The sequence below is a fragment of the Acipenser ruthenus genome, chromosome 28 (assembly GCF_902713425.1).
Source record: "Acipenser ruthenus chromosome 28, fAciRut3.2 maternal haplotype, whole genome shotgun sequence".
NCBI classification, from domain to species: Eukaryota; Metazoa; Chordata; class Actinopteri; order Acipenseriformes; family Acipenseridae; genus Acipenser; species Acipenser ruthenus.
This window is the reverse complement of record NC_081216.1, coordinates 19,642,570-19,664,251: the sequence shown is the minus strand read 5'-3', so window position 1 is coordinate 19,664,251 and position 21,682 is coordinate 19,642,570. Positions and strand designations below refer to the sequence as shown.

Here is a 21,682-nt window from a genome sequence, read left to right as displayed (position 1 = left end):
GACTAAGAATAATGCATAGGTCATCATTACCAGTGGGACCCAAACTAAACCTGTTAACATTGCAAAAATAATTGCTACGGTTATCAATACAGAATTAGTAGCACCATGACCTACATCCGTGTAAAAAATGTGTGTTACATACAGAGGGACAGGTTCCTCTATAAATACCCAGATACTGCTACTCATTAACTTGTGCTAAGAGTGCCCTGGCCACGTTTAATCACAACTGGATATATGCAAAAATGCACCATGCTGACACCTTGACTTTATCTCTGTTGACATGTGAAAATAATATGGTGGTTTCCACTGGTTTGCATAATGTAAATTGTTTGCAGCAAAAGAGGATACACACCTTAGAACTGATGCTTTTGTAAATAACTAACAATGATATGTTTCATATACTTGTTTATGTTTTGTGTAGTAGGAGGGGAAGTTGGAAAGTTAGGATAAGCTCTAATAAGTAAATTTCATTACCTGTGTCAACCAAAGCAAACCTCTCTCTCTCTCTCTCTCTCTCTCTCTCTCTCTCTCTCTCTCTCTTTGGAATTTGTTCATCAAACATATTATTGATTTCTCTATATCTTATATTTACGCTCCTCCTGCTTGTAATCCAGTACAACCACTAGAAGTAAAAGTCCAGTTATTATTAGTTTTTTTCCATAGCAATTGCTTCATTGTATTAGCTGTTTATTTTTTTGTTCCTTTTGGTTAAAACAGAAGCAGGGTTCTGACTTTCCCTCCCAGATGCGGAGATTCTTGGTCATGCATTTGTCTCCTCTCGACTCGACTACTGCAACTCTCAACAAGCAAAAGCGCCCCACACTTTTTTTTCTTTTCTGTATATCATGTATTATGCACTTCTCTGTATTTAAAGTATGATGGATTTTCTTGTTGTTACTGCATCTTGTAAAGCGTTTTGTGATGGCAGTCCACTATGAAAGGCGATATATAAAATAAAGATTGATTGATCAGTGGAATCAGGTTTTTTAAAGGATCTGGTAAGCTGATTCTACTCAAAACGTTGCTCATGACCTTTGATCTTCAGCATTTTGCCTAGTCATTTTTACCTTGGGACTGTCACCTGTAGTTTGCTTTAGGTGCACCACTTTCCCTTAACATAGGAACCAGCCAAATTAGCCACATTAACTATTATTATTATTATTATTATTATTATTATTATTATTATTATTATATAATCACCCTTTATTTGCAGACTTGACCTCTTACTATTGTGGCTGAAGTCTCCGCTGCGCGTTCCCGGTGCTGCAGAGCGCGCGCCCGCTAGGGTTTCCTTTGCTTTTACTTGTAACTCGTACTGCAGGCTGTGACATCTGGGAGGCGACAGTGAGTCCAACTCCGCGAAAAAAAAAAACAACATTTTTACATTCTTTTTCGCTTTACCCAAAATGCTCGAGTGCGTTTGAGTGACCATGGACCGCGTTTACTGTCATGAAATAATACAATAATATAGCGAGGAAAAGGGGGGCTAAAGGGAACTTTTAGTGGAATAAAAGGATTTATCGTTCAAAACATGGCTGTAAGGGAAGAAGGAGAGGTTTTGCACAGTAGAATCAAACACCACGATGGGGTTGGCAATGCAAACACCACGGAGAGCTTCAGGAACGGCTATGTGAAGAGCTGCGTCACCCCTTTGAAAGAAGACCACCAAAGGGGCTTTTTATTTAACGTCTGTCGGTTTTGCAATGCGGATTTAACATGTTCCAAACGATTTCGAGCCTCGGCTATTTCCTTTGGTGCATTTGTAGTTTTTGCAGTTTCTCTACTGGTTTCCAGAAGCCTGCAAAGTGGACTGAGCTCTTTGCTGCTTCTGCGGACTTTGCAGTCATTTTTGCTGGGCTTTTCGCAATCACTTAGCCCCCTTTTCAGCATAGGCTGTGTATTCTTTTTTTTAACCTTTTATTTGAGGAGGAACACGAGGGAAAGTTCTAAACCCTGGCTGGTGTCGCTGCCGGCATCATGCTACTTGGGGGATTTCTTGGTTTTGCAGCTTTTGCAATGGGAGGACAATCAGCACCAGATGCTAATGGTGGGCAGGCTGCTCTTTGTGTTGGGCTGTGTGGGTTTACTGACACTCATCCCCACTTTGAAACTCAAACACAGTGTTTTGATTTTGATTTTTGCCAGTCTGGTCTGGCTCGTTTCCTTCACCAGCCTTGGCTGTTTGCCTCCCTCACTGAGACCCCTTTTGGCATGCCTGTCGGGGGTATCCGGCTCTTGCCTGGCGCTTTATTTTGATAATTATTTTCCAACAAGGGAAGCTTCACACAGGATCTCCAGCGTAGAGGAAAAGGTGCCTGTGATCAGACCCCGGAGAAGGTCCAGTTGTGTTTCCTTGGGAGAAACTTCCACAAGTTATTATGGCAGTTGTAAAATGCCCAGGAGACCGTCTTTGCCTTGCATTTCCAGGGAACAGGTAGGTCTCAAAAGACACGGAAACATGCTGTTTTGAATGCCACCAGTGTAAGTTAGAGAGTCACCTACACTGACTGCACACCACAACGCAACACAGACGTTGGGGGATTATTAATAAATAACACAACGTAGTTTTATTACTGTTTGCCATTTGTAATGCAATTTCTATTTACATATTTTAGACTGAAAACAGGTATGTTTTATTCACATCAAACGTTTAAGTCGTAGTTCTCAAGAAGTTAATCTACCTGATTAAGTTAATCTACCTGATTAAGTGTGTTTACTAGTGGTACTTCACTGCAATACAGGCCGTAATGTATACAGATACCATAATAAAAAGCAAACCCAGAAAAGCTTTTAAATGACACAGTTTTAGCACATTGGTATAATTACTTATAAATACACTCCACCTTTGAGGGGTATTTGGTTTGTCTTAAAAACAAAAATAAATAAATAAACACTAAGTGAAGCTGGTTAAAGCTTTAGTAAACAATTATTTGATCGTGTTTTTTTATTAGGGGAAATAATCGTGAAAAGTATGTGCTATAGTCAATCAGGTGCCTTCAGACGTGTTTCTTAATACGCAACTATTACACAATTGTTACATTTCTTTTTTTCAGTCTTTACAATAAAACTGCATATTTAAAATATGTTGTATATTTGGTATTATATACAATGGATAGTAGGCACTGCGCCCAAAAACGAGTCCAAACTTATGACTTTCCATGCTTAAAAAATGTATCTGTTCTAGTAATAACATTGGTCAGCCAATGGATGTTTTCAGCATTTTATAAAGCACAAGAAATATGTATCAATGTATCACTGCTATTGTTACAGTGTTGTCTGTTTCCCCATGGCTATTTTATTGTGATTTGACCTAATTACTAAAATGCTATATATATATATATATATATATATATATATATATATATATATATATATATATATATTACACACATACACGTTCCATTTATAAAGTAAGCTACATAATAAATAATAATAATAATAATAATAATAATAATAATAATAATACCAGAAAATACAACGAACTGCAATTGTGGATGAAAAGTAATTGCAATAATATTAACCTGCTATGTCACGCGCTTTTGTTTTTATTTTACACAAAAGAAAAAAAAATAAACCAAGTGACATGGAACAATGCTTTTTTAAATTTAAATATTTAGTTTTGTCATAACAAAATAAATATAGCCTATATAAAAAACATGGCGTGCTAACTAGCCTCACTCTTTGTTTGGTGGAGAGGTTATGGTGTATATTGGCAAAAAAAAGCAGTAGTAAATTATGAAATTATCATTTTAGCTTCATAACTCTCAATTTTCAACCTTTACGAAAACTAGATGTGCACAGTGTGTTAAGCTGCAAACCTTGCTACTCTTGCCAGTTTCCCTACACTTAAGTTGTTTTATTTCATTGAAGCTGCTTTATTATCACACCAAATCTCTGTTAAACTCCTACCTCTTAGTAATGCTGTTTTATCGATTTAGACGAAGTACACCACCACTAAAACAAAGTCACCTCAAAAACAATCGGATTATGACGTTGTTTTGCTTTTGCTCAAGGGTTCTGTCAAATGTACAGTATTTATTCCAGGAAAACTAAATTGACGTGTTCCGTGTCTTTTTCCAAGAATGTCCAAGAATAAAACCTTGCAAGGCCATGTGCAAGTCAAAGGCGGCCTGGGGAAATATATCAGCAAAATGTGACAAAAAACGAATCATATCTAAAGACTAGCAAGTCATTCAAATGGGAACTTATTTTTTGCTCAACATGCGCAAAACATTAGCATTTGTAAGCAATGCGAGACTAAACAGAATTTTAGTTTTATAAATTGTTATTAATTGAAACATATTTACACTGCAACCTGACATGTAATAAAGTCGCTCATATATATATATATATATATATATATATATATATATATATATATATATATATATATATATATATATATATATAATGAGCGACTTTAAGTTCAAGTTTTTCATCGATCTAAAGTCAAGAGGTCATCACGTTGCAGACTCGAGCCAGTGACGTAGGAATGCATGCTAGCTGGTATAAACATTGCACAAGATCACTGTTGCTTTGTTGTAGAGTAGGTTACTTGCAACGTGCACGAACGTATTTTATTCCCGTTGGATTGGGTGATTGCAGTCTCTCTTGACAACACCTCCTAATTGTTGTAATTATTTTGTACCGGAATGTTTATTTGTACTTGTAAACCTGGCAGTATTAGAGGCAAACATATCATTTTGTTTTCTTGTGGTGTTTTTTTTTTTTTTTTTTTTTTTTTTAAATATAATATGGTATAGAGCAATTTTACATGAATATTTTAGCAGTGTGTTGGAGGTAAATGTGTAAAATTGTCTTAATTTTATCTCAAATTAATATTTCACTCTTCTACCCATGGCCACACTTTTAATCATATACTGTACAGTTCGTTTTCAGCACTACTTCTATGACTAGTTTGCTTAGTACTTGCAGTGATCAGTAATCTATATACTTCTTAAAAATTCAGTTTTTTTACCTGTTGAATCTGTATAAAATTAAAAAAGTTTTTACATGCAGGTGGTATTGTTTCTTTTTATGGAATGTGACAGCTACTAATTTTAGAACAGTACTGAATTGAAAATTCTGTGAACACTTGTGCAATAAAACCTTGCTTAATTTGTTAGTTTTTTGTTAATAGTAGGTAAGGGTATCAGTTATAGTTGTTTTCCTTAGAAAGCAAGTGATACAATCTATGCTTTTGAGCTTATTCTTAGTATTTCTGTTACATTACCTTACTGTTTCAGTATAGTTGTGCATTAGTATTCACAACTGACTCCACGCACTTGCAAAAAGATACACCACATCTGTGATGTTGATGTCTGTTTATGTATAAACTTTTGAGCAGAATAAGGTGCACAATGTGGTGGAGGGTAGCCCAGCCCAGCCCAGCCCAGCCCAGTCCAGTCCAGTTGCTCTTCTGCTGATCTATGCAATACTTGGATGGTGTTGAAAACATAGAAGGGGGGGGGGGGGGGGGAGCGGAGCTTACTCTGAAATTGATGTGAAGAATTTGTATAGATTGGTCAAGATCAGTTAGAGGTAAAGAAATAGCCAGTGCACAACATTGTTATTCAGATTATCCCTCGACTTTACCACTTGATTTCAAAAGGTGAACGGGACGTGAACTGTAGAAGTTTGATGTTTAATGACAAACAGTAATGAATGGTGGTCAGGTGTATGTGAAACACTGTTTTATCTGAGGGGAGGGGTTTGTATTAATGCTACCTTAACGGCTGTCAAGATAAAGGAAATATTGATCTTTATGTAAATCTTAAATGGGCGTAGGTCGACAGCAGTTCACTGAGCACAGTGCAGTGACTCTGTATCAACTGCTTATAAGGTAAATGACTGCTAGGATAGGAAATCACAAGCTGGAATGTTGTTTGTTTGGGTACTAACTATAATTATTTCTGATACTTCATTAGCTGTTTTTTTGCGAACTAGAGGAACAGGTCTATAAATAAAAATAAGTAAAATCGGTTGAGATAGTAGCCTATAGATATTAGCCTGAAAATGCTTTCCAATTTTCTTAATTCACTGTATTATTAGACATACTTAATACTGTATATTTTTTGTTAGGTATCGTGCAATGCCGACACCGTTATGTTATTCCACACTGCATGTTCTTTAATAATGTTCCTTGTAAAGGATGAATAACGTGAACCTTAATGAATCTTTGTAAGGGAAAAAAAGGCCTAGGATTTACACATTGCACATGAAATCATTTGCTTTTTGCAATTTCATAGTTTTGGTTGCGGTCTCAAAATTCTTTGACAGAAAGCCAGCAGTGGTTTTAGAACTTAGAACTTCTATTCTTTGCAAAGATCAAATTTATGCACTAATACTCTTTTGTTTATGCAACAGATATGTGGTTTCCTGTTCTTTTATCTGCCTAGTTGGGATGATTGCTTTCTAATAGCACATTTGGAGCTTGCTCCTGTGCTTTCAAAAGATAGTTATTGGGTTTTTTTTTGCTTGCTTTTTTTCTTTCTTTCTGCAGACGCTAGTGCAACATGTAACGGTGCAAATGTTTACCATAATGTATTTAATAATAGCATGAATGTACGTAAGGCATGTGTATGAGAAAAATATACATGTTTTTGTGTTTTACATAAGCCATAATAAACTAACAGTCTCTCTCTCCACATATAATGTTATTTAAAGTAACAAATGGTTTACTAAAAATGTATAACTGACACTATTTAATATGTTTTGTGGGGGGGGGGGGGGGGGGGGCTTTCATGAACGACTGGTGTATCTCTTTTTTTTTTTTGTAATGAAAAGTAGTTTTGAAGTTGGAAAATAATTACCCTAAATGTGACACTAAAAGAGCAAGAGAACACATTGATGCTGACAAGTTACAATGGGCTTTACATTTTTCTGAATGTAGCACTCCTTGTTCTTGAAATAGTTAAGTGGCATGCTAAAGTGCGATGTGTAAAGAGATAATTTGCATTTATAAATGAAACAATCTTTTATTATTAATGTATCTTAATGCACTTTATAAAAGACAGTGTGTTTCTTTTAAGGTTGATTTTGATCTGGAACCAAAAAGTCATTTCTTTGTAGATGGTACTGTTATCAGCATGTGTCTCTTACCTGCTACTCAAAGCAGAAACACTACCGTTAATTGCCAAGTTCATTATGATTCTGAAATTTGTATGTAAATAAGATACTGCGGCTACTAAACCATTGTGCAATCCTGTAGAGGTTGCTGGCGGATTAAAATAAAGCTAGGAGGATGTTATGGCATTTTATTATTTACTTTACTGTAGGTTCTTGGCATTATGTTTATAGAATGGTTATTTGCTGGCAAACACGTGGATGTTATGTGTGTGGGGTGTTTATTTTAAGACTGTATTGTATGTACAAACTTTAGCTGTGCATTTTGTGATTTCTCCAATTGTGTACAACAAGTGAAAGTCTTCCCTCTGGTCCAGCAAGCTTATTGGTTTTCTATATCCATACATATACAGTATGTATGATACAGTCTAGATTGGGGGGCTTTAAGGTTGCATTATAGTTTTTGAGTTAAGGTTTCCTTAAGTGCTTTTCAAATAGTTTTTGTAGCTATTAAGCAGACTGTAGAGTCTCACTTTTCCAAACCAGGTCTTTGTTTCACTGGACCTGTAGGACTTAGACCATGGGTTTCCTGTACCTGTAGGACCACGTACTCAGTGTACATGTAGGACTTAGACCATGGATTCACTGTACCAGTTCATTTGTATTAAGCAGATAGATGTAGTAGTATCTGAAATGAACCACTGGATACAATTATAATTTTCCCCCTCTCTCTCTGTCTCCAAACATTAATGGTAATACAGCATAGGGTAATTTCATGGAATTTGTTGTGTCCACTGCACCATTTTTAATACTAAAAGCTTGACGAGTCTAAGGGTATTAATGTTATTATGAACAGAAAAGTCATTTTCCTGTTTTGAAGAGATGTTTTCTAATGTTGTGTTTCTTTGTTTTTTTTTCTACTGGATTGCATTAGGCTCGAGACTAATATTTTATCGGTGATTTCAAGATTATAAAACCCTGTTAGGAGGGCATCTAACATGGGATAATGACTGCTCTATGTGAAACCTGATTGGCTGTGATGATCTGTGAGGTTTATATTAATCTTTCATTCAGGCTAAATTAGGTTTTTATTTAGGTCAGGGATTTTGTGGTGCAATAGATTACAAGATTGATAGAAAGAGGTGTATAGACATACACTTCAATCCAGCTGGTTTAGAATGTAATTCAGTAAGCATCATACTGCAGTTTTATAAACATACAGGTTAAAAGGCAAATGAGTCCACTGAATCCTAGCAACTAAAGGCAAATAGACTGATACGTCAATGCCACATTGATGTCAGCAGCAAGTTCCATTTGCTTGTGAACTCCAGATAAAGTAAATCAGCCATTAATTGCAAGTTTGTACAAGACCAAGCACTCGCAACAGTGATAACATCGCTGTGCTCTTTCAGCAGAATGTGGGGAGAAAAATCTGTGTAATTAACAGAAAATACATTATTACCAAAACCCCAACAGTCTACCCCAAATGTTGTTGGTGGATTAACAACATTACATGACTAATTAATTGATAAATATAAAGTAAAATGATAGATATGTGCACCTGTTAATTACAGTACTGTTAATTCAGGATGTACCAATTTATACTGTATCTTCTATGGTGACATCTATGTTATTTCACTAGCTGTATTATGTCTTTCTGTATTGAACTGTATTCCAGCATATTTATGAAGGAAAAGAATAGAGCTGTATGCTGTAACTGAACTGTGGCTGAAAGCATTAGCATGCCAGTAAATCAACTGGACTGCATTTCACTTGCTGTACTATTGTATCTATATAATAATGAATATGGGCTACAGAACATTTACACTTTAAAAAAAAAAAAAATACAATTTCTCATATTTTCTAGTATACAAAGTAGGGTGATCTTTTGATGTTTCTGCATCTGTACTTTTGTGTCTCAATTTAGAGGAGTGTTGTTTGTGGTAACCGCTATCGCGTCATCTACCTTCTGTTTCCAGTAGACAGCTTGCATGCAATAGCAGGCCATGTCAGGAAGCGTTTTAATGACTACCTGTCTTTCAGAATGGAAATGTGATCACTAAACAAAAAGTGTACAACCTTTCATTAACAGAGCAACAGTTTCTCAGTGTCCGAAGGGATCGCAGATTAGTGAGGCCCTTTAGGTCTCCCATGTGTTATTTGCAGGAAAGGATTTTGGCCTAATATATTGTAAAACCACTAACTCTCCAGGGGTGTATGCATAGCCAAATAGTATCAAATCATGAATAGCTCTGGAATTCAGAACAGAGTGACTAGGTTTGTCCAAGAAAGGTATTATTATATCGCTGTCCTTAAATCATGCATGTCTTTGTCATGAAAATTAGCCAGGAAGCCTTTCACCATAACCCGTTTACCACACTCTTTGAGATATTTGCTTTTAAATTAGGTACATAACTGCCAATTCTATTATTTTTCCCAGTCAAGTTTGATTATTTGATTTTTTTGGTCACATTTGTAACCTAATTGTTTACCTCTGACCATATCCCAGAAACTGTGAGCAAAAGTAACTTTGTAAATAACATTTTGTTACACAGGGAATGGTTTGTTTTTGTTCAGGAAAAAAAACAAAAACAAAAAAAAAACAACACTAAAACTATACATTCTGACGTGAGGCATTTGAATGTAGGTGTCTGTAGTTACAAGGCTGTGCTGTCAGTAGTTGGCACACAGGTATGTCTCTACATCTGCAGGAATGCAAATTGAGACAGAACACAATATTGAACTTGCTTCACAGGCTCCTTTTAGCCATACAAACCAGCCCTATCACTTTTCTTCCTAGCTGATGCGTTTTGAATATGTTTGCATACATTTCAATATACAGTTCTGCAAAATGAATCTCTTCAATACAGTACAGTATGTATACCCTAATCCTTAAACATGTGACCCTTCTATCCAATTGCACAGCTTTATCAGGGTAAAGGCAACAGCTGTACTCTTTCTTTGGAAACAGCAATACGTTATAATTCGTTCACAATCAGTCTCTAATACAGGATATGCAGCTATGGCCAAAGAGTTATAGGATTGAGACATTAGTTTTTTTTTATTTTTTTAATTAAACTACATGAACTTAATTTAGATCTTTTATTTAACATCATGTAATCAAAGAAACTACAAAATGATATCGCAAAAGTCTACTGGCAGCCATAATAGTAGTACAGTATTTTATGTTAGACTTTGAAATGTTACATTTTTCAATTTTTATCAGTTTTTCATTAGGTATATGTAAAAAAACTACAAAGTGGTATGCAATTCTATATGTTAACATTATTCAGCAGGTTTTATTCAACCTTATGAAGTAAAATGTGTTCATTATATAGGGTGCTGCAAAACTAGCTATACAGTAATAATTCTCCTAATTTAATTTTTTTTTTAAAAAACATTCTGTAGCTATGATAATTATGTTTCTGAAACTGTTGAATTTATACAATTGGCTCTGTTGAAATTATTATCGCACCACACCAAGTCAAAAAAGAGTCCATGCTCCTGCGGGGCAGGTGTAGAAGAATATGTGGTTAAATCTGGGAGGTACAGTAATGAACATGTCTAGGGGCCCCTATTACCTCACATTGGAATTAGCTGGCCTTGGGTTACAGCAACAGTGTACAATTTAAACACACACTATTAGAAGATGTACTATACTGTAAACCTTATACAGGGATTGCCAGTCCTAGTTTTATGTTATTTTACAAACCGTATGTTTTACAAGCATACCATCCAGGCTGCTGCTGTTAGGATTATTTGAAGAAAAAAAGGCTGGAAGCTTTTCAAAATTGGTTTGCGTTGTTTGTGAACGTAGAATTATTTAGAGTAGATAAAGAGCTTTAAATACTGTTCCTTTGGTTGTCGCTGTGATATTTTTTAGCTTAATTTTGTGGTTGTTATGTTTTTCATTTTCAATAGAAGCAATGTTGTTATTTGGATTTGTAATGTTAAGTTCATAGATCATTGTTGGATGCCATTTGTTGAATTCTTTATGTGATTCAGGCCAACTCAGTACTATAAAAGCAATGTATTTTCCTTTTAAATTAAAACAAATTATATATAGCCTATACTACAGGTATATTCCTGCTGACAGTAGATTGTAGTCCTGAAAATATTGCTGATCAGTCGCTCCAATTAGCTTTGCTGTAGGTCATGTGGTCTGACTGGACTGTGTTTGAAGTTATTAGGTACTGTACCAGGAAGCAGTAGCAACTTTTATTCTCACAATATAGTGTTAAAACATGTCTGCATTTCCAAATAACGTTTAGAAAAACAAGCAAAGAACCAAAATATCTTCACCACAAAAAAGGCGGTAAGACAAGAGTAAGACCCTGATTGTAACCCTTATCACTCCCTTTAATATACAGTACTAGCTTTTAATTTTGATGACAGTTGTATTGGCTTATTGCTTTACTAATATTAAATTGTGTATTTGGCTTGATGTTTGAAAGTGACATGATGTGTTTGAAAAAGGTTAACATTGCCACACTACTTGTCCAATCACCGTTAAGGATTTTTCAAAATGACATTACATCATACTCTGTGTAAATTCTGTGCATAGAACATGCAACACAATTCTAATGTTAAACTGCATGAGATGACATCCCTTAAATGACTTCAACATCTGAAAATCTTCCTGGTGCAGTTGCATAGCATTACAGTGCTGATGGTTGGGTGTCGTACTGAAGAGACTTTACTTGAACTGAAAATGGAGCAGAACTATTTTTTATCTTGGTTAAAAAAGAAAAAGAAAAATGGCAGGGATGGAACCCTATAATTTGAAGAATGTAACTTCTTCTAAATTAATATTTATAGTTTTTTTTTCCAAGCACTAGACTTTCCCCTTAGGATATCAGGAATTCACATTTTTCAGCTGTGTAATTTGCTTAATGGGAATTGGCTGGTTTTAGAGAAAGCTTTAGGACTGAAATGCATTTTAGCACATCCTGCTTCACACTTTGGGGGAAGTGAACCAAGCCAGCTAAATCTTTTTTTTTGACCCCCTTATTCAATCAAAATGAAATAGAGGTTACATACATTCAGATAGGTGAATCATTTTCCCCAAAAAAATATTATATGTGTTCTATAGAATATTTGTGCATGCTTCTTGACTCGGTATAACTACAACCCTGGTAAATGAGGAATTGGTCCCAAGGGTCTCTAATAAACCAGTTGAAAAGTAAATAAATAATACACCAAGAGATATGTGTATTGCCTTATACCTTGCAACTCCTTCAACCAATGTTATTTATTATAGCTTGACAAACACGACCATCCGGTCCCTTCCACATTTTTTTTTTGCACATTCCCCCTAAAAATTAAAAAAAATAAAATAATTGGGGGGCTACTGTATTTACTGTAAAACTAATGGACAAGGTTAAACAGTGAAAAGGATTTGGTTGAATTTCTTAGATTACATTGGGGGGGGGGGGGGGGGGTAAATGTGTTTTACCAACTTACTGGCCAGTCAACTAAACATTTAATTGTGTTAGAAATGAATGACATCTGCCTATCAAGTTAAATTCATGGAAAAACATTAGATTTAAATGTTACAAAACTTAACATTTGCCCTCTAAAGCAGGAAACCTTGAGAGACGAACCTGTGCCCAGTTTGGCTGCACAAGGTCAGATATGAAATAAGTAACGTGTAAGTGTGCTGTATTGTGGACCTCTTTTTACTGTGTTTTGAAAGTATTCAGAGAGATTCACAAGGGGTCAATAAATCACCCCTGGAGCTGGTGATACTCGAGTTAACTGAACTGTACATAAGGTGCAAGTTGTTTTTTTAAAGCACATGTGACTGGTGGCAATTAAGACTCCTTTTTAAACACATGATAGTGTACTTTGTTGTTTGTTTGGTTTCACTGTTAAATGCAGAGTATAAATCATTCTTGCTGTTTCAGACTGCTGGAAGATGATAATAGCAAGGGGACAGTGTTAGATTACTGGGAAAAAAAGGATCCCAGTCCAGAAACACAACACACAACTCAACAATTCTTGCAGTAGTACTTATCCAACAAAAAGCTGCATGACATGGGTACTGTTTAGGTATCGATATACAGTGATTGGGCCAGTTCAGATACTGTAAAAGTGGATATATATATATATATATATATATATATATATATATATATATATATATATATATATAATTTATTTATTTTTTTGCAGTAAAACTGTTCTGATTTTTTAATATATAGAGAGGTCGTGCTAGCTTTTCTGTTCATGAGTTCATGAAACGCACATCCCCAAAATTTTGCGTCCCTTCCATCAGATACTTAACTATTGTTAACACAAAAAAGACTAATAAACTCCAGGCATGTGCATTTTGGTACATTTTAAGAACGTTTAAACTCTATGCCATATAGTAGTTTAAACAATCTATGTCTGTGTATAGATATACATATGAAGACACAGTTTTTTCTTATATACTAACAGTAGACTGTTCCCATGACAACGAGACGGGATTCTAAGCAGTTTGTTGCCTTCATCAACGTGTGTTATAATATTTTTATGCATTCCAATAACAGCAACAGCATCGCCATGTCTGTGTCTTTAAGCGAAGGTTCTCAAAAATCTGTACATCTGCGTGTGTGTGTGTGTGTGTGTATATATATATATATATATATATATATATATATATATATATATATATATATATATATATATATATATATATATATAATATATATATATATATATACACACATTGTTTGTTTGTTTGTTTGTTTTTTGCCCAGCAGCTCTTTCACACACACTAGACATCTTGCCGTCTAGGTAAACAAGCAACGGAGACTTCATATCCCATTCAGAATTATAAGAAGGTATTTTTCGTTTGTGTTTTTTGTGCATTACCACTGCTTCGGTCACTGTAGACTAGTACTCGTACAGTCAGAAGCAGATGGCTCAGATGCAGATGGGAATAACCTGAAGATGCTGACTGATTAGCAAAAAAAAAAAAAAAAAAAAAAAAAAAAAAAAAACTTCTGATTGACAACTGACTTGCTGTCAGTGTACACTCCGAACTATGTATTCATTTTTATGCTTAAAAATCTGTCAGGTTAAACTAGTGGGAGAAAATAACGAAAGCGCAACGTTAAATTAGGCGACTGCAAAAATGAAACGCGAGTTAAAAGTAGGATCGGGGATGGAAAATCGAAATAATTTGTCAGCTCTGTTTGAAATAAAATTAAAAAGGACCAGAATTAGGCTACAGTGACGGTACAAGCAAAGATTGTTTTGCAAATAACATCTTTTCCTGAGTTTTAAATATGAAACAGAATCAGCTAAATTTGTTTAAAGGGACGTCACCTGATTAAAAATAAACCCCGAAAACTTCAAGCCCTACTTGTGTGTGTGTTAGCATTTACGATACTTTTCCCCAAATACTTTTTATTTCTTAGCAGTATGGACCTCTGTTAATATAGTGCATAACACTATCGTATTTGTTTCCACTGTTCATTGCGCTGCTACGTAACCAAACTATTTTAATAGTAATAGCGTGTATACGCATAACGCCCGACTAAACATGAAACGGTACTTCTTCAGCGTGGACGTTTTGAGCTGGATTAAAACATTTTTGAGTACGGTTCATTACTGGTGGTCACGTCTTCAGTAAATAACTGTTCACTTCTGAATCCTGTTTTATCTGCTCATATCTTTATAACAGGATGTGAGTGACAAAGATGGATTAATAAAGATCTGATAATCAAAAGATTTACAAAGGGTTTAGAGTTCTGGCTTAGACAGGAAACTGCCCCAAAATGGTCTAGCCCTGAGCCTTGAAAGTGGAAATGTTATGGGAGAACAATAATAGGAATTGTTAATTAAAAACATATAAACATGTTTATGTAATAGCTTTGTAGTGTTTTTCTTCTGTTCTGTTTTCCCCATGGTCATGGGTAGAACTTTCTGTCCTAATCTGGGAACATAACTATGAATTGCATGTATTCTGAATTGCTTGCTGATAAGTTTAAATCCCATCTTGGCTCAGTTTAAAGAATACAAAGAAAGTGAGTAAAAATAGTACTGGTAGATCTCAAGATAATACAAAAAAAGATATAGTTCATATTATATCTGATCCTGTGTGTGTTTCATTTGGTCCTTGCGGATTTAGCGTTCATTAAGTTGTTGGCTACCAGGTGTGCTTCTCATCGCAACTTTAAAAACAGACCTCAGTACTGACCAGAAAACCCCCTGCCAATCAGCCCTCTTAAGTCCACTTGTGTGATTGTCTTGTGATGGATAACCTGAGACCACCAAACTCGTTTCACGTGTGACCTGAGAGGAGAAAGGCAGGACAGGCTAGAGAATGACTCTGCTGCACCACTAGTCCTTGTCTTATCTCCTCTTTTAACCTACAGTGTGCAAGATATGTTTCTTTACCTGTATGCCCATCTATGGAAAGGTGTATAAATGACGTCACCTAAACATATTGTCCAAAGTAAGTTTTTGTGAATACAGTACTGTATAGCTTGTATTTTCTTCCTGTTTACACAGTTAAAAGTGTCTTCACAGATCAGCTGATTGAGAAAATGAAAGTTCCCACCAACCCGTTTTATTTGCATACTATATTATGTATTGTTGTGTACTGGGTGCATACTTATTTTGAAGTAAAATACATATAACCTCACAATCCTGTTTTCTTTGTGGTTTTGAGATTAAAGTACAAATAAAATAATAACCTACTGTAGTTAAGCCAGGGCCTTTTGAGTTTGAAACTCATACCTTTGAAAGGTATGGGTTTAATGTAAGCATCTCTAACCTCTTTGGCAAGCACATCAAAGTTACCATTGAGCAACTAAAAGGTACATGTGAAAAAGGATACATGTGGATGGCTGTTAGTGTGCTTGTCTCCGTAACACAGCATGCTGTAGAATTTAAGAAAGAGAACAACCCATTTTGGCATTACAATTTCTTGTAAGCTTAATAAAGGCAACGATAATGTTTCTTTGGTTTTGTTTACTGTACAGCTTTCTTTGTTGTTTTTTTTTTTATTTAACAATTATTATTTCTGATTGTATTCAAGTTTACTCAGATATTTACCAGCTCCCACACTCAACATACAGTAGCAGTACAAATGTTGGACTATTAAAATATAAAGGGTTAAAACCACTGGAACCAAAACCATTATTGATCATTGTTTCTGCAATGTAACTAGTGTGCTTAACTAAGTAATAAATATATGGTTTCCGCACATAGCCGCAATGAGAGGCAGAAAGCAGAGGAACCTTCAGTTGTCACGTTCTCCTGCTGTAAAGCCATGTGGAATGATATAACATTGACGTCACTTAATAGTGACGTGTGTGTGACTGCGAGAGAAAAAAAAAAGCAGCACATTTCACTTATTGCCTTGTAGAATTTAGTGGCTACCTACAGTTTAGCTCAAAAGAGAGACGCAGGAACATGAAAGTGCATTGTCAACTGCAATAGACTGCTCCCAAAATTCAGCAATAGACCGTTTATACAGTAAATGGGTATTTTAAAACTGAAAGGTAATTTTCAAGTACAGGCTACACATTATTTTTTACATTTTTGTATTTTATTTTTAATCCGTAAAAACAAAACAAAATTCTACATTTTAATTTTTATTCAGACAAAGGTTGATCAGATTTATGACTGCAGTAATTACATTTTATAAAACACCTTGTTACATAAAACATGGGAATATTGGTTTAATGTTTTGTTTTTTTTAATTATTTAAATAACCGAGATAAGGATTTGTTTTTATTGAAGAAAATCTTTTCTAGAAACAGTACCATCATTTATTTTTATAATTTAGCATTTAACTAATGCTCTGCTATGTGTTGTATGCCTTTTGCAATGTTGTTGTGTGGTGTATATGTTTTTTGTGCAGGAACTGGAGATGTGTTTTGAATCAAAGTGCTGTATCTTTGATAAAAAATTTTACGTAAATTATCTTAAATAGAGAAAAAATATATATTATATTACTTGAATAATTGTATGGTTGTATGTTCCACTAAAGCATAGCATTAGCACAAAGCAATTACCTAATACCGATATTGTTGCAGCCACAATAGCTACTGTATAGACCACTTTTAGCTGCATACTTATTTGCAACATTTTCTATTGGGGTGTACTTCGAAAATGTTATTTTATTCCATAGAGATGCACAGTAAAATGATTAAGCCTTGCCTTTATATTGCTAAAAGTAAATGGAGATGAAGAATAAAGCATATTTGAAGCCTTCCAAACAAGAATATGTTAACTCAACTTTTGCCAAACTTTGTTTTCGCTGTCAGAAAATTAAATCCAGCCTTCTAGGAGGAAGACTACATTTCATTCAACACTTTCACAATTGTTGCATTTAAAGACATTTGTTGTAAATGTATAGTACACTGCTTCTCCTTCTTTATATTTGAAATGTGATCAAATTTGGAATAAGGCAGTAAAACAGTTTGAAGGGGCTCTATGATGCATATATGTTTTGGTTACAAGTAAAAATATAATTTCATTGGCTTGGGGTTAGTAGTGGGTAATTAAAATGCCCAAACCTTAACCCAAAGCCAAAGGTATGAGGACATTTCTACTTGGGATCCCAACAACCTAAGCCGATGGATGGGGTCATATTTCTACAATACTCCTAAACTTTTTTTTACAATCAGTTAGGAATGCTATGTTAGAATAAGAAAAACAGACCTGAGTTGCTGAGAGAAAGAAGAACCAGCCTAGGAATGTAAGCAGACACTATTCATTTCTGAGAGTTTATTAAATAAGGCTTAGCAATGCACTTTATGGTGTCTTTCAAGTGTAAGCAAGACAACTGTGCTGATTTAGAAGGATAGTGACCCTGTGCGGAATCAGTTTTAATAAGGACGGGTCATGTTACATGATATTACAGGAGGATAAAAAGTACATTACTTTCAGAAATACCTATCTAATTAAGTGCAATTAAAATAAGTTTGCGGCAACAGTAGTTGCATGTAGAATTGGTTAGTCTTTGTTTTGATGACTGACCTACAACTGTAGTATTGACAACACCACAGCACTTCCAGTAATTTGTTGACTTGTTTATTTAGTTAAAAGTATACATTCCTATACAAATATAGACACACATTGTTATTCTTTTTTTTTTTTCGTGGCTGCAGACAGCATTGTGTTTGTGAAAGGGTTAAGCTATACAGAGTTTTGTGTTTCGCTGGCTGCAGACCGAAACAGGATGCAGTGACTGCATTGTCAGACTGCTGGTGTGAGTGCAAACAGATGAGGAAGTGCTGGAGCAGGCACTCCAGAACTCTGACTGTTGCCTTGGAAACCGTTTGCGTCATGATCACTAGCAATTAGCTTGCAGCTCTTTATTTTTGATGATAGCTTTGCAGGGCTCAGCTCAACTGCAGTGGCTGACGGCAAAGAAAAAGTGACCTCAGACAGGACTCTTGCACTCCTGTAGAAAAGAGCCATGAAATGTAAGACTGGGTGCTCTCCTATAGTGTGCTATATTGTACATTGTTCAGTACTGTTTTGTGATACGGGCTAACAGATGTGTGTATGACAGTACACTTTTTTGTGTTTACTTAAATGTATCTATGTTAAAGTTTGGCTTTTAAAAAGTATTTTAGAAAATGCATTTCTCAAACTAAATGAAAAATGATGTTATGTTAAATTACTCTACTTTATGTAACACTCGATTTCGGTATTCTATGGATTTTAATGATTTTTTTTTTTTTTTTTTAGATGTTAATGTGTTAAAAGAAGTGCCCCTAAAAGGGTTAAAATGGGACTTAATGCTTTTAAATTACAGTACTAGTCAATTTGTATTAATTTATTTTGTATTATCAGATAGGATTGGCTCACATCACAATATTTGTCCAGTGTATGATTTTGCAGTATGAATGACTGATGCTTCTGTTATTACAGTATATAGAACAGTGGTATTGCATATATTATTATTATTATTATTATTATTATTATTATTATTATTATTATTATTATTATTATTTCGATAAAGATCATCTCTCTGTAAACTCCAAGACTTTGTTAGTATATTTTTGGGAATTTTTGTAACCAACCAAAAAACATGAAGAGAAGCCCTTCATTTGAATGCTGGTACTTTTTTTTTTTTTTTTTTTTATGACCTATTACAAAACTAAAAACCTTACACTCACTGTACATGTGCTACTGTAAGCACTACAGCTGACTTCTATATTTGACATGCATATCTTTGACAATGGTTACACAGGAACATTTGAAAATGTTTAACACTGAAAATGTTTAAACTGTCCCTAGGCTGTATTAAGTTTAGCTTCCTACTCAGTCATAGATGAGGCTATTTTAATAGTGGTAATATGTGTCGTCCGATTTGAAATAGGTTAAATAATGTACAGTATCTTGTTTTATGCTAGTTTTATATCATTTATTTAGGTATACAAAAGGACAAATACTAACAAAAAAAAAACAGCCTCACTACTACGTGCTGAGGTTAAACAGTTGTTGTCTCTCAGAACTGATTTCCTGGGCTGAGTCGCTGGGCTGGAAAATAAAGAACTTCAGAGACTTGGGAGCATAATGTTACAAATCAGCTTTGTATACACTGCAAAAGGTGAAAGGTTACAGTTTCATACTTATCTTTGACATTTAAAGCACATTGCAGCCTGTTGCCTAATACTTTATCTTATTGCACAACCATAGATTTTTTTTTTTTACATTTATTCTGGAGGCATGAGCCTCTCAATTGTGTTTTAAGGTAAAAATGATGCAGCATGTTTAGAGCATGTTTATATAACTAACTAAAACATTCTGCATACAGTAGCTGCACTGTGTATTGATGTATTAGATGGGACTTATTTGATGTTTTTATTTTTACACAGTCTACATTTAATATTTCATGATATTAGTTTTGTGTACTACTTTTTGTGTACTGTATTGTGAGGTCAGATATTGTAATGTGTGTGTCAGCACCAGTAATGACTGGTTGTGGCTTTGGTCATTGAGCCGTGGCCCTGGTCCTATTGGCTTGTGGACCACAAAGTCACTTCCCTTTATCTAAGTACAGAATTAAACCCGTTTTTATATTGACGTTAACAGGTGGCTTAAAACCTTAATTTCCATGAAGGCTTTTTACTTTCTGTTATATAATCCCAAAAAAAACCAAAAACAGCAAAAAACTGAATGTTATAAAAGGGGCTTTTTTAGTTATTTTTTTTCCCCAAACAGTGGTTAGTTACATTATAATAAAACAGAAGATGGGAACACTTAAGAATATAGGGGTTAAGCACAAGATACTGTAATTTGTATTTTAATGCAAAGTGAACTGGGGGTAGGTCTGATCATGGGGTAGTCTAGATGTGATCAATACAGAAAGCAATTCTTGGAAGTTGAAATTGAGTGTAATTCATATTTTAATTATATCACATTGATAACTTGGACCTTAAAATGACCTATTGGTGTAAAACTGTTCTAAAAATCAAACGAAAAATTCAGTGATTTAAAGGCTCATATTAGAAGTATATAAAAAAAAAAAAACAGTGTTTCTTACAACAATCTTATGTAGGCCTACTCTTCGCAGGTAGCCTATAACTTCTTTAACTTGGCACAAAGGTAACACTACTGTAATTAAATTGTTTCAGTGTCTTGTGTGTGAATTGTCATACAAACTGATCGTCTTTGAAAGAGTTCAAATAAGATTGTGGGCTGTATTCTGATCACAGCGTAAATGTGAGTGCAAGCGTGAATGGAGCTTGCCCCCAATTCTGCAAAAATGGAGCGAAGACGTAAAAAAAAAACACTGCGCTGAAATGGTATTCTGAAGACATGTCCTGTGCCATTATATAGCGCCTGCCCCATCGTCACATGTCGGCATAAATTTCGGGGCGTGGTATCATTAACATATTCACCGAAGCGATTCTGATGACAGCACAATGGAGTCCCAAATAGACAATTGAGCTCTGCGTTAAGACCCGCTGAAACCAGGTTTATTTACTGGCGCAATCAGGAACTTTAAGAATTGAACACACTATAAAAAGCAAAGTAGTCATAGAAAGAGGAAATAAAAGAAAGAAAAGAAATAAAGAACCTAACACGAAAAAACGACAAAACATAAGAAACTAACAGTATTATTCGTAAATTAATAATAAACAAATATATGAATTTAAAAAAAAAAATCCTATTTTCCAGGAAATATTCCATGAGAATTAAAGCCCTGGTTATGTTGAAACTCTACATTACAAGCTCAGAGGGAACATGATGCGGCACATGGTAAACATGGAGGGGGTAGTATTTTATACTTTACATGTAGTAATGTCAATGCCATGAAATAATTGACCTTGTATAATTATTATAAATAATAAATGATTGCCCTACGTGCCTCTACCTCTATTAACATAATAATCTCCTGTGTCGTGAAGCATGGTTTACGTATTCTCTCGGCGAGTGACCTACTACTTGCTGTTCTAACTTGTGCTGTTTTTTCTTGCTCTGTGCTACTGCCGCTTGACATGATCGCCATTTCCATATTCAAAACGGAGCCTTGCGGTGACGCAAGCGCATTCTGTCTCTTAAAGAGATTGTTGCCTGGCCCTGATTGGATGGCAGAGTCCCCAACCTACTCAGCATTGATTGGCTGAGCGCTGTCACTGCGCCACTAAGCACGCTTGTG

At 35.0% G+C, this 21,682-nt stretch overlaps 1 protein-coding gene across 1 annotated transcript in view; it reads left to right on the top strand.

Moving 5' to 3' along the window:
* The first annotated feature begins 1,252 nt into the window (after positions 1 to 1,252).
* Positions 1,253 to 21,682, top strand: part of LOC117435035 (cGMP-inhibited 3',5'-cyclic phosphodiesterase 3B-like) — a 73,813-nt gene continuing 53,383 nt past the window's right edge. Inside the window, exon 1 of the mRNA XM_034057899.3 lies at positions 1,253 to 2,434. Coding sequence (XP_033913790.2) covers positions 1,532 to 2,434 — 903 coding nt within the window. The 5' untranslated portion in view covers positions 1,253 to 1,531. The remainder of the gene's footprint in view (positions 2,435 to 21,682) is intronic.